Source organism: Agrilus planipennis, unplaced genomic scaffold, assembly GCF_000699045.2.
Source record: "Agrilus planipennis isolate EAB-ADULT unplaced genomic scaffold, Apla_2.0 scaffold5, whole genome shotgun sequence".
NCBI lineage: Eukaryota > Metazoa > Arthropoda > Insecta > Coleoptera > Buprestidae > Agrilus > Agrilus planipennis.
Window position 1 is genome coordinate 257,628 of NW_020442468.1, and position 13,975 is coordinate 271,602.

General features: G+C 36.9%; 2 protein-coding genes across 6 annotated transcripts in view; one reads left to right on the top strand and one right to left on the bottom strand.

The window, feature by feature from the left end:
- Window positions 1-13,975, top strand: part of LOC108736004 (potassium voltage-gated channel protein Shaw-like) — a 184,865-nt gene that overhangs the window by 99,638 nt on the left and 71,252 nt on the right. For all 5 annotated transcript variants that reach the window (XM_018468264.2, XM_018468256.2, XM_018468290.2 and 2 more), the window contains exon 3: window positions 7,304-7,345. The gene's annotated coding sequence lies outside the window, so the exon portion shown is untranslated. The remainder of the gene's footprint in view (window positions 1-7,303; window positions 7,346-13,975) is intronic.
- Window positions 12,913-13,975, bottom strand: part of LOC112906702 — a 2,776-nt gene continuing 1,713 nt past the window's right edge. Inside the window, exon 2 of the mRNA XM_025981370.1 lies at window positions 12,913-13,269. Within this exon, the coding sequence (XP_025837155.1) occupies window positions 12,922-13,269 (348 nt within the window). The 3' untranslated portion in view covers window positions 12,913-12,921. The remainder of the gene's footprint in view (window positions 13,270-13,975) is intronic.

The window sequence follows — 13,975 nt, forward strand, 5'->3', positions numbered from 1 at the left end:
TATTTCGAACAAGAATTCGAGCTCAATTGCCAAAATTATCAAATCATTAATATTTTTCTAATTTTCTCTTACTGAGAAAATGTCACCCTCAACTTTTGGCGCCCCGGATAAATGTTCAACTTACCTACCCCTGGAGCGGACACACTGAAGCCGAATGTAACGATCTGTTTTTACAAAATTGACAATACACATGTATACAGTTACTCCTCATTTCGTTGGAATATCTCGCAATGTTTCAGACAAATTAGTAGAAAACTGTTGGGGGAGCTCTACTATGTTGTACTCGGGTCAATTTAGGAGGGCGAAATAGGCAATTAACTGTCAAATTAAAAGCCCTTATTTAAGTACCTCTTCTACATACCCTGAAATAATACACATTAAAACAAGGATGATGTCAAAAGCATAATATGTTCCGTCCATTTTACTGTCGCCCTTGTTTCAGCTTGTTACGATGATCCTATTAGGAGTGGACATTCTGCAGGGGGTGTATTTTAATAGAGTGCTGCGGTCAATTTACCCCCTGCTGATTATAAAAATGAATTTCCCGCAAACTATACACTAGTGGCGACATGGGTACCGAACGTAGGGTTATTCTAATATTAAAGGCATCCACGCATCAAAGGACGACATCATCTTTTAAAAAATACGTCGTGGTATAGGAAAATTCGTACAAATACCTTCAGCCAGCTTTTCACAAAAAAAACTGAGGTAAAGTAAATCCATCAAATCCAATTTAAAACTTTCAAGAGAGGTAGAAAATGCAGAAATGTGGGTTAAAATGTTAGAAAGTCTCTGAGGTATGGTGGTTAAAATAAGTAAAAGACCGGAAACAGTAGGAAAATAGAGGACGCTGGGCGCTATAGAAGTCAACAAGGAAACCCTGTGAGACATGAAGGACTAATTAAAGACATATCGGAAGCAGAGAGAGAGAGAGAGAGGAGCATCGCGTGGAAGAGGTAGACATACTCGTAGATTAGATTACTATTCCAAAATAGTTAATAACGTGAAATGCATTTTCGTGAAATGCGAAGATTGGTTGGGGTAGGATGTAATGGAAATGCATATTTAAGCAGCCTTCGGACTGATGGTGTTGTGATGATCATAATACGTTCTCACCATCTGCTATCGATGAGCGGAACAGCCTCATCATCGACCTACATTGTCATGGGCAGATGAGAAAGCCTTCTTCAACCTCATCTAGGAATTGCGGAAATGACTTGCTGGTGATGGTTAGTAGAAACAGATGACTGGAAAGCATGCCAACTATATACTACACTGGTTTCTTCTTTTATTACTATTTCCTTTGCAAAGATAAGGTTCTGAATATTATTGAGAGATATTTTAAAGGATACCACATTATTAAACAATCATTCCGTAGATAGCAAAATTGTGAACGTAATATTAACCTTACAAACGAATGGACTCTGACTTTTAGCTGTGTGACGTGGGTTAAAACTGGCTTAAGCGTGGCAAGACGGGACGACGCTCTTGCACGGAGAGACGCATCATTCGATCAGCTTCGTGACTCATTCCGATCAGCCGCTAAGGTTTGACACTACGTATGGAGGACAACCGGCTATAAACGCCCTATAAGGTTCGACCATTTCAATTTTTATTTATGGCAGCCCACTATAGTCCATTATCCCCGAAAGGTCTGTTAGAAATAAGAGTTACAGTACTGACATAGTTATTGCAGAATGTATGCGATAGAGCAACTTAATGAATATCGTTCAGATCAACAACTTTTTGTTTCCTATTAAGTATAGATATAGGATAGACAAGGTTAGAAATGAAGAGGTATTAGAAAGAATAGGAGAACAGAGGACTCCATGGAAGGTAATAAGAAATAGACGAGATAGGTTGGTAGGACACCTTCTCAGGCATGAAGGTCTAGTCATAATTCAAATATTAGGGGCAGAAATGGGAGTTAGGGCGGGTAGAGGTAGACCTAGATTAGATTACTATTCGCAAATAGTTAAGGATGCGGATTGTTCTAGTTTTAGGGAAATGCGAAAATTAGCTCAGGATAGGAAGGAGTGAAGGTGCGTGCCCAACCAGTCTTAGGACTGATGACCTTTCGATATTGATTAAATAATTACCATAATGGAAAATTATCACAATAACTATTGTTTAAGTTATCAACCTTATACATACTTGTTACTTTCATATTCAATACTTTAGGATACTTGCAATATTGGTCGATTATACAGAGAAGCGTTGAAGCTGTAAATGGTTATTGAATTTTAATATTTTCAAAATCCGTTTTAGATATCTATATACAAAGTTTAGGAGTTGCTCGTGTGAAAATATAAAGACAAATGGCAGAAGCATTAGGTATTTATTGCTACATTTATTTCTTTAGATCGCTATTCCAGTCGAGACCAATAAAAACTTTTGTAAGCACCTTTACGATTGCTACCGCGTAAATTTATGACGGTGTGTGGTAAATGTCTAGACTAGCTGAAGTAAGAACTGTAATACTCGTTTAAGAAATGCGTACCTATATCAAACTGAAAATTCCCATTAATGTCAACACCAGCTGGTGGGCGTAGATCCTTCTGGAAAGTGGTATAAAATTGCTTTAAAAGAATTATTTGAGAGAATATCCTGAATCTTTTCCTTTTTTGCAGAACCACATGAACTTAAAATGAAAGATTAATAGGTACCCATTGTCGGTTCTGTGTTCAAGATACTGTGGGGGAATATTATCCAGGGATAGTAAACGATCTAATGAATAGTTAACATTTGGCAGAACAACATCTGTTGGGTTTCGGGTCTGCTTGCCTTTTCCAGGCTTTTCGGTGGTCTATTTCCACTAAACCACTGCCACCAAGCCATAACAACAATTCCTAAATGAGACTGAACAAGCACTTCTCCTGGACTAATCACTTTGCGCCACAGTTTAGGTTGAGGGAGTTGCCTCGCTCATCATCAGTAGCACCTCATATTATTTTGAGGTTGTATGTAGTGGGTAAAATTACCCTACTGTAATATATTTAAATCTTCAGATTTCCCAAAACTATGATAACTAAAAGCTTTCCACATTAGTAGTAATCGGATCTACTAGTAGACCTACTTCTGCCACTACTTACTCATGTCTCTACTTCCATTATGTATCCAACTAGCCCTACGATAGATCATCTGCCTATAGTAGCGCACCTCAGAAGTTTTCCAACATTTTATTTTCCTTTGCACTCGCTCTTAGTGATGCAACGGAAGTGTCGTAACGTAAACAGAAGCGGAAACGGAAATGTAATGATTTTTGCGAATATTTTGTTACAGATTTTACATTTGATACATTTCGAAATTTGTCCTTCGCGAACACAGTTAAAAGTGACTCGACCTGGGCGCTATTCTTTGTTGTATGTCTTTAATACAAAATAAAAGAAAAAATGAGACATTCTATCCTTAAAGCGGCAGTAATAAGGAACTAAAAATGCGTTAAGAGGTTGGAGAACACTAGCATGGGAATGAGCTAATGACTGCTTTGCTATACTAACGATACGTAAAGAAAATGTAAAGTTATCGTCACTAAACTATGCTAAAATATTCAGCAAAGCACACTGTTTATAATCGGGTCGGGGGAGGGGTGTCATTAGTGTAAAACAGATCTAATTATTATACAGGATGGCGCAATTAAAACATTCCACCTGGAACTTAAAATAGCCAGTGATAAACTTTTATATTTAAGCAGGTAGTTGTTCCAATTGTAAATTGTTGTTATCCATCACTTTCTTGTTGCCATTTTCACTCTACAATTTTTAAGTGTTAGCGCATTTTATTAGTGTTTTGTTATCAGATTACTGATATGCAAGGGAAGAAGAAGTAGAGAAGAAGTAGACTGAGAGCGCGGCGGAAAAGAAAAGGTTAGAAGTGTTCGAAATATGGTATTACAGGAGAATAATTAGGATACCGTGGATAGAGAAGGTTAAAGAATGAAGAGGTATTAAAAATGACAAGACAGATGACTCTATGACCTCTCAATGACCCTAAATATTGAATATTAAAGCATTTGTCTTACGACCATAATAACTAGAGAAAGGAGTAGAAAGTATATTACTTCGTCGCGTATGTTCTGAGTTTTATGTGGTGTTACTGGCGAATGATGAGGATACCGTGGACAGAGGAGGTTAGAAATGAAGAGGTATTAGAAAGAATGGAAGAAGAGGGGACTCAATGGAAGTCAAGAAGAAATAGGCGAGATAGGTTGGTAGAACACCTTCTCAGGCATGAAGGGCTAGTTAGAGACAAACGCAGAGAAAGGAGCTAAGAGAAGTAGACGTAAACCTAGACTAGATTACTGTCACAAATAGTTAAGGATGTGGAATGTTCTAGTTATCAGGCTATCAATAATATAAACAAACATATGCTACAATCTTGAGCAGAGCCGGGCAAACTCGGATCTTTTGCATCCCGAGTGATCCTCAAGGTTAACCAAGTAGCTCCTCATTGATCCTGCGAGTGCGAGTGAGATGATTCTTTCCTTTTCTTATCCTTTCCATTTCGTAGATGAGTCCCCTCTTCCATAGCCAAACCCAATAGTTTTGCGAACGTAGTAACGAAAATTTTCGTAGGTATTATTTAAGTTGCGAGAGTGGCTTCGCTCGTCTACGGGATGAAGGGGCTTGATATGGGAGTGGAAGGGAGAAGAAAAAGACAAAACAAAATTATTCATTACTGCTTACTCTCTCGTACTCATTGAAGGGTATGGAGTGACTCAAACTAACCTCATGTAGCGGCTCCTGCGAATTTAAAGTTTGCCCGGCTCTGATCTTGAGTGTTTCATAGAACGACCGAGTAACTGCTTCAACTGAAATATAAAACAGGCGGTACTTTTAAAGCTCTGATATCTGGGAATATTTCTCAGAACGATATATTTTCAAATTGGCTTTTCATAAAACCCATGCAACTTGGTAATGTTTGGTAGATTTCCTGGAAAAGTACAATGCTATATGTATATACATGTATATTTTTTAATTACGACGGAATGATGTGCGATATGGTTATCTTTACTCGGTGCATAGTCGGAATCGTCAGGATTTTGCCTTTGTTTAATATTTCATCAGCGCGCGCGTCAGAAGTGAACCAGTAAGAATTTAAGAGTCGAAAGTGCTACGTCTAGAGAACTGGGTCACCTTTGTCGGCACGGCGGTGTAGCGAGATGGGGAGTTTTACACTTTTAATCAAGACACTGCAAAGTTCCGTACAGTTACGTCGACTCAGCCGAAAGTTTTGACGAGGGAAACTATCGCATTATAAACCGTGCCAGACTTCGGCATCCGTTTTTGTTGATTGACTTTAATCGATATCCAATTACTAAGCCTTAATTTTAATGAAAAGCTGTAATTGGATTTACGCATAGCAAGCTGCATGATTAAACACGAAATATTAACGATCAAGGTTCATCCGATTATAAAACAGGCATAAATTAAAAGACTAAAGGCGGCAAAAGAACAGTAGAATTTGTTAATTAATACTGGACTTAAAGAGAACCGGTCAACTGATGCGGTTCTGATTCGGGTCTAAAGGCCGTTGTGTTCTTCCATCTCCAATGCTGAATGCGGACTGTCCACGAATCGAGTCTCCAAGACTTGTACCGAAGAAAGCTGCAAACAAAACCTTCACGTTCAACTTAACTTGAGCTTTGGTTTCCACGACATAACCATAAACCCATGCTTTGTCACCAGTTATGACCCTCTGGAGAAAATTTGGGCCATCGCGGACAGAGTCCAACAGCTCCTTAGAAATGTTAATGCGATGCTGTTTTTGGTCGAAATCGAGCAATTTTGGTACGAATTTCGCGACGACCCGTCTCATGCCCAAATCATTGTTAAAAATCGAATGGCAGAAGCCAATGGATATGTCTAGCTCCTCAGCAACTTTCTCTAAAGGTGATTTGACGATTGTCCAATACTATTTTCTTCACTTCATCAAAGCTTTCGTCTATTGTTGACATGATCGGGCGTCGTTCACATCTTCTCGGCCCTCTGAGAACATTTTGTACCACCGATAAACGTTGGTTTGGTCCAAGGTAGTTCACCATATGCCACAGTCAACATTAGAAACAACTTTTCAAACATTTGAGTAATTGATAACGGAGTCTGCAATATTTTAAACTTTTCATTAAGATCGCCATGTTCTTTAGGCACCTCCCATTCGACAAAACCCAATTTAAAGATTGTGTGTAGACCATTTATTCAAAGACATGCGGCACGGATTCTGTCATTTATATTGTCTCACACTATAACGGCCAAGTAAACTGAAACGTACGTTATAGAGCATACGAAATTGGTTTTAACTTATTACGTTCACCCTTCTTGGCCACATTCCAACTGATGTAACCAATAATTATTATATAGGGCACATTTTGTGTCGCATTTTGTACATTACAACAGTTACTTCATTATTTTTTAGATTGATTCACACAGACGGGGTATGTCGATGACATAAACACAGTCTCTTACAATTAGTAAATTTTACGAGGCTACTTCATTCGTAACACATTCGTATCACCTTTGTAAATTTCGTTTCATCACAACGTCATACTTAATCTCTAAATTACCCCTAATATAACTGACTGCCTGTTCCGTTTTAATTGACAATATAAACGTTGACCTGAAGCAATTATTACCCAAGGGAAGCATTAAAATGACAAATTTTACGTTAGTTAGAAAATGGAAGATTATCATCCACGTATTTGGCAAGCAGTCTCATTACAATGACTTTTGTACCTTTTATAATCCCTTTCTGATTAACAAACTCAAACTCGCTTAATATCTCCATTTAAATAATGACAGTGTTATGGATACTCAACGTTGATGTGCACTTGTAAAATAAGAACTGATTAAAGCTTGATTCTCACTATCAACAGACGACGGCCGGCAGCCGCCCGTCACATATCCGTCAAAATATTATTCATTCTAATAAGCATTGTGTTGACGCGACAGTATTTGACAGTGCCCGTTGATGGTGGTCATTGATTGATGCTAATGAAAGTACATTCAGTTAGTTGGTAACCAGCAGGAGGGTGTTAATAAGATAAATAATTAATTTGATATTTAAACATTCTCAACTTTATTTTTCCCAACTAAAGTTTTATACAGACACGCGCCCGAATAGAAGCTTTTATAAAATAAAAAATAATTATCAAACATTAATGTTAAATCAACTTAATGTCACCCCACTACAGATTATAAACTCACCATATTGTTTAGGTCAAAATCATCGCAAAAATCTTTTTCAATAATCAATATTTTTATGTTCCATCTGAAGTATCTAATTTATATTATTTCTATTTTTACAGTGATGGAGGATTACCAGTAATGCCCCTGTAGACAGGAAATAGGTAAGTCGTTACAATTTTTCTTTATTAGGAAGGATTTAGTAGGTACTAAGGAAAAAATCCCGAATTGCCACTATTTGTAAACTGCATAAAGTATTATAAATTAAATAAATTAGATTAGATTACTATTCGCAAATAGTCAAAGATGTGGGATGTTCTAGTTTAAGGGAAATGCGAAAATTAGCTCAGGATAGGAAGGAATTGAGGTGTTTGTCCAACCAGTCTTAAGACTGACGACCTTGTGATGATGACGAATAACCAACCCCTAGTACTCTCGAGCGTTTACAAACAGCGTAATGAACGCCATCTGTGGTCAATTATTAAATTTGAGTGGAATTTAAAAATATTCGACATGGTCTATAACGATATCGGCTTGTTGAATTGAACTCACTTAACCAAGCAGAACAAAAAGTTCATGGTGGTCATTCAATGGATCTCATCACTACGCCGTAGAAAGTTGCAATGGAATATGGAATACGAGCCAACTCAATTCTACTTGCTGCCTTTAGAGGGCGTTATATCAATGCTCCAATGTTCACGATATCAAACTAATTGTACTAATTGTACTTATCTGGAACAACTTGTAAATTACGATAGCTACTAACCTAGATTAGATACGAAGTAATTACCAACTTGAAATGAATAGTAAAGAAATCAAGTTGTTTCGCCCTCGGGAAATTACAGAGGAAAAATAATTTCATCATCAATGTACAATTCTGTTAAAAAAAAATAAAACTAAAAACATGTGTGTTACAATCAACGTAAAAGCGCCCGTTTTTACAGTCAATTAACTAATCGTCATGCACTACATTGGTAGCTAACTAGAGAATAATTTTGTTTACGTGAATGTTTATTGTCTTTCGGTATTCTACGGGTCGGTGGCAGTGCTTTTTTGTTTTCTAGGTCGTCGAGTTGGCCGTGCTGCAGTGCGCGTTTTCGCACAAACTCTTGAAAGAGAAATGGATTTTTTTGCGAATAACGCACCACCACGATAACTCTAATGAACAACTGGGGAGTTTTTGTTAAATGGAAAATCCAATGGCCTCTATAATAGTAATCTTGTATCTCTTAATATCAATTAGGGAAAGATGGCGTGCTCCTGATTTTGGCGCGGCATCGCGTGTTTCAGAAATTTTGAACGCTAAATGCACATTAAGGGTGGTTTATTTAATAAATGGATGTAATATATGTAGCCATTATAATGCGTATTAGATTATAGCGGTCAATGTCAATTGCTTATTATTATTATTGTTTCAATTTAGGGAGGCATCCATAAATTTTAAAGTTTTGAGAATTTTGCAACTGGTAGAACAAATATTCTAAAACATTAAACTCAACGACATAATAAAGTTTTTTACTATACTGGTTATCGCAAGATACGTCACAGTTTTTGTAATTGAAACTAGGGCCAAGAATTGCATGTAAATTATCTGAATATTCAATAATTATATATATCTGTATCCATAATACAAACAGATATTATAATATTCAAATATACAGTGTAAACACCATATAACGACACTTAAGGGACTGAACATTTTTTTGTCGTTCCAAAGAGTGGTCGTTAAATGGAGAGAAATAAAAGATATTATTTTACTATTCTATAATAATATGCATTTACCAATATAGTACACATTTTGCACACGAACATTATTATTCATACATTGCGTATAGCCTGTTATCTTCGTCTGATGTTTTTTGCTGCTCCAATATTTTAATTGTATTTTGTTACGTATCTTACTCATATCTTGAGATACTGCTGGATCAATTTGATTATATAAAAAGTAATTTTTTAATAGTTTCGCTGCATCAAGTGCTTGTTTGATGCTTGGTGGAGGGACAGGATCGTCTTCTTCAACAACGTACACAGCTGCAGTTCTTATCTATTTCGGCAACTTAGAGAGTACTGCTTAATGATTTATAATGTCGCATTGTTGTCGTTAAATAGAGTGAGCGTGACGCTATATAGAGTGTAATATTGTATAGAAAACAATGTTAAGAGTTTACACTGTATTTAATATGTAATTCATAATATTTTAATCTCATACTTGAAAAACTGGATTCAAATAATACGGCCAATGGGACTGAGTATGTGAATTGCGGAGTTCCTCAGGATCTTGTTCTAGGTCCACTGTTATTTATAATATTTGTAAACGATATATTTTATATAAATACAGAACCACATAGTACGCTGAAAAACTTTTGGGTGTTTCATGCCCACCAGGCTGTAATGTTGGTGGGCGGGCAGTCCCTCCGGACTACTCCGAAAGGAAAGGCGGAAGACCCTCTTCAGCCTCCATTCAGGAATCGTGAGGATGACTGTCTGGTTGGAATTATATCTTTAAACAAGCGTTTTCGCTGTCCTAAATTCCTGAGAATGTTGAACTTTTTTTTAAAGTCCGATGCTGGCAACATGTTCAAAATTTGTTTATCAGTATCTCTTTCTGTTACGCATCAGTTGGTGTAATGTTATTCCTCTTTCTTTATTAGTGTCCGCTGCAATTCCTACCTGACATTTCTTTTCTATGTTTACGATATTTCCTGCAGTCTGCCGTAAGTAAAAGTAGGCAGTTTTACTGCGGACTATGCTAATTTAAAACGTCCAATTTACCCCTTGTCTTCAGTGCTCTACAAAGGTCAGTTTACAGTGGCGGTGGCTAACAAAAAATGTATGACAGATGTCATTATTCTCATAGCGTGATATTGAAAGAGTGTAGTAACGCATACATGATTTCAGCGTCGATTCTATTTGCTTGTGGGTGTCCCTTTTCGTACTTTTCCCTAGTAGATTCTCAAAAAATGAAAGGTTATGTATGTAGCTTAGGTGGTTGCCTATTGTAACATTTGCCCCCACGATTATCCATAACGTCTGTTTTTTATTAAAATCCGCTACTGCTTCTGCTGAGGGTACCATAGAGATGAAAAGGCCGAACATAAGAAATTTCATTCGGTTGACTAACACAGATATTCTTCAATCGTAAAAGAAAGCTAAAAATGTCAGTAATTGTAAATATACGACATCTTTATGGGTTAGTTTATGTTCCAATTCCTTCTGTACCGTTCTCGAAAAGCTGTTACCGTTTATTCTTTTTCGTGTGTGTTAGTTACGGGAACGTAAACTTATACATTTAAGAACTTAGTCTTTTCGTATTTACTGAACCAGGAAAAAGGCCCTTTGTATGCTGACCTAAATATATAACGTTAAATGACCACTCAAAAAATATTTTGTTACCGGCTATTACTTTCCCTTTTTAGTATCACAACTAATATTGTAAATGCGAATGTTACTTTGTATGTTACCATTTCAGGCCTTAACTACTCAACCGATCATCATGAAATTTTGTACACACATTGTCAGGGGTACAGAGAAGGATATAAAGTACCTTTTATCCAGAAAAAAGAATACTTTCCCCGAGAAATAGAACAATTAATTTTACAACTCATTTCAAATGGTTAGAGATGTGACCTTGAAGAAACCTGCACGAATAGAATGAATACACACTAGGAGTGAGCGAAACATAAATATTTTGACTTTGTAACGGCTCATCCAGGTAAATAGAAGCGGCATATCTCTAACTGTTTGAAATGTGTTATATATGAGTATACCTTTACTGCTCATATCATACGAAAATTGTTCGGAGATATTAAGAAAGACAATATTTACTGTCATTCTATGTAAGGTGTATGTTTAACCTAGAAAATTAGAAACTTTAGTCAGTATTTAAGACAGCAACGCTAGTAAAGGTTAGTTAAATTTAAAGGGTGAATGGTGGGTCACATATTTTAGTATTTAACGCTTAACGCCATCTCTACGTTTACCTTAGGATGCTAATGATATTCGAGCTTGATGCCCGTTTCAGTGAAAACAGCGATAGAGTTGTTTACTTGACGTTTCGCCAAAAGTTGTTTTAATGTCATCGTCAGGGAACGAGACGAGAACATATGGTCCTTCGCTCCGGTTGTATAGAGACTTAGTCTCTGAATGTCAATGACTTTATGTCCTTGCTACTACGTTCTCTCATGACATAGATAATTACCTTCGATAATAATTCTCTGTGGATGTCAACCTTAGCTCCTGGCAAAACGTCGTACAAACGACTCCATCCGTGTTGTTACCGGAAAAAAAGGATCAATTCTATGGGCCACTGACATCAATTCTTAGTACCTACCTGCGCTGTTCCAGTTCTAAATTCTATTAATTTACCTTCATGAATATTAATCGTTAAAAGGAGCATATAAAAAGTAGTTCCTAATATTCTTATTCAACCCCTTTCTCCAATATATTTTACCCCACATTCACAGCAATGCTGTTGACATAATTTTACCTTAATCGGCGTAACACAAAAACAATCTCGACCTCTTCCAGTCAAGATTCAAATCAATTTCCTTTGAATATGTAATGAGGCGTTTATTTGTACACACAATGAGATCGATATTGAATCATTTCCAGTATGCTTTCGTTAAATGATTAATATTATATGTATGTAAGTACTTCTAACCAGGGATGTAACGCAGGTAGTTTTATCGGAACCGAAGGTGGAGTCGGAGTTTTCAAATTTGCTTTATCGGAGTCGGAATCAGAGTCGGAGGCAGGGTCAGAAGTGGTGGCATGAGAGAGAATTTTTATTTAATGACAAATAAAACATTATTTAGTCAAATTTTTTTCATTTCAATTTTCAATTATAAAATAAAACACAACAATAGAGTGCTCAGTGCACGTAGTGGGAGTCAGGGGGATTCATACTATGAACCTGTTCATAACAGTTGACACAGGCCGCCGCTATGTTATGCTTCGACCTCCGATTAAAACCTTCGATTTAAAAGTGTCGGAGCCGGAGTCGTAACCGAAGGTGTAATAATAATCGGAAGTTCCGACTTAACGGAACCGGAGTCGAAGCTCCGTAACATCCCTGCTTCTAACAACGTTCGAATAAAGCAAAAGATATAAAGAAAATTGAATATATCTTTAGCGTGTCTGTAATTTTTTACTAATTAACAGAAGAGTTTTATAGCAAACGATTTCATGGCATGTAGGTAGAAGCTGTAAAATTTAGTATTTGAACGAGATGCACGGGATAGTCATTTTACCGGTAGGGTGCCGGATTGTCGGGTGTCCGGCATTAGCTGTGCCGCACACCTATGGGTTAATGGTTCATGTTTTCGTTCTGACGGGCTTTCCATTAAATACCACCCTCGCTAACGCCCGAAACTACATTCAGCCCTGTACGAAAAGTCCTTTAAACAATCAACCAGTGGAGTTTTAATTTTTGAAACCGTTGAAACGAGCATATAATGTTTATAAACACTAAACTATCCAGTATCCGACCGAATCCTAAAAAATGTGCCGGATCCACCGGGTACCGGATTCAAACAGGGAACCTGGTCCCCTCACCTATCATCATTCATTCATCAGTTAATCTCACTCCATGCTGATTCGCCATTTTGGTTATGCTTCTTTAATAAATGCATAAATAGTATCTAAAATTAACTGATGATTTAATGATTTATTTTCTTTTGTAAGACAATACAACGTGCATGTTGAGTTCATAAAAGTTTATTTCAATCAATTACAAAACAATTTAATAACCACCTGCAAACAGGTGCAGGTGAATGGTTTTGTTTTCATTCGTAATCATGACGCGGGTGTAATAAGAATTTATTGGATTGTATAGATATTCGTCGTTCACTGCTATGAACCAATCGTATTTATCGTGTTGTGCAGTAAAAACAGTTGAAATTATTCGCATTTGCTCATCGAAATTATTGTAATAAGCGAACGCCTCCAACATCAAATCCATTACATCGATCTGCCACTCTATCGGCATGCTACTAGATTCCACGTTGATATTTAAGTCGTTCAAAGTCTTGGTCTCCCTTTTTAAGATTGACGTTTTCGTATCAAAATCCAAAAAATTGAGCGGGTGTTTCTGAAAAGACAGTTTACAATAACAAAAAGAGTACAAACCACTAATAAACAGTTGAATTTCAACACCAGGTTAAAAATGGAATATTGGAATAGAAACTATGAAAACCTAACCATTCTCTAACCTAAACAGGTATAGTGACGTTAGGATTAGGTCAAGTTGATATTCAAGAATGATAATATTCAGTAATCAGGGCTAGTAGGATGAATAAAGCTTTTTATTGATTAAAAAACCTCACCGATATTTTATTAGCATCTAACAAAGAGGACCTAGAGTTAGCTTTAAATAAAATGGAAGCGGTACTGACAGATCAGTACTGTATGAAAATACATAAAAGTAAAACTAAAATACTGGTATGCAAGGGAAGAAAAGGTAGGGAAAGAGCGAATATAAAGATAGGAGACGAAAAATTAGAAGAGGTGGCTGATTTTAGATATCTAGGAAGTCAGATATGTCAGGACAGGAGTAGAAGGGATATAAAGCAGAGGATAGCGCAGGGTCGTGTCATCTTTAATAAAAAGAACTCACTTCTATGCTCGCGAACTGTTAATTTAGAAATTCGAAAAAGGTTGTTAAAGGTGTATGTTTGGAGCGCGGCGTTGTACGGGTGCGAAACATGGACAGTGGGAGCGGCGGAAAAGAAAAGGTTAGAAGCGTTCGAAATGTGGTGTTATAGGCGGATGATGAGGATATCGTGGGTAGAAAAGGT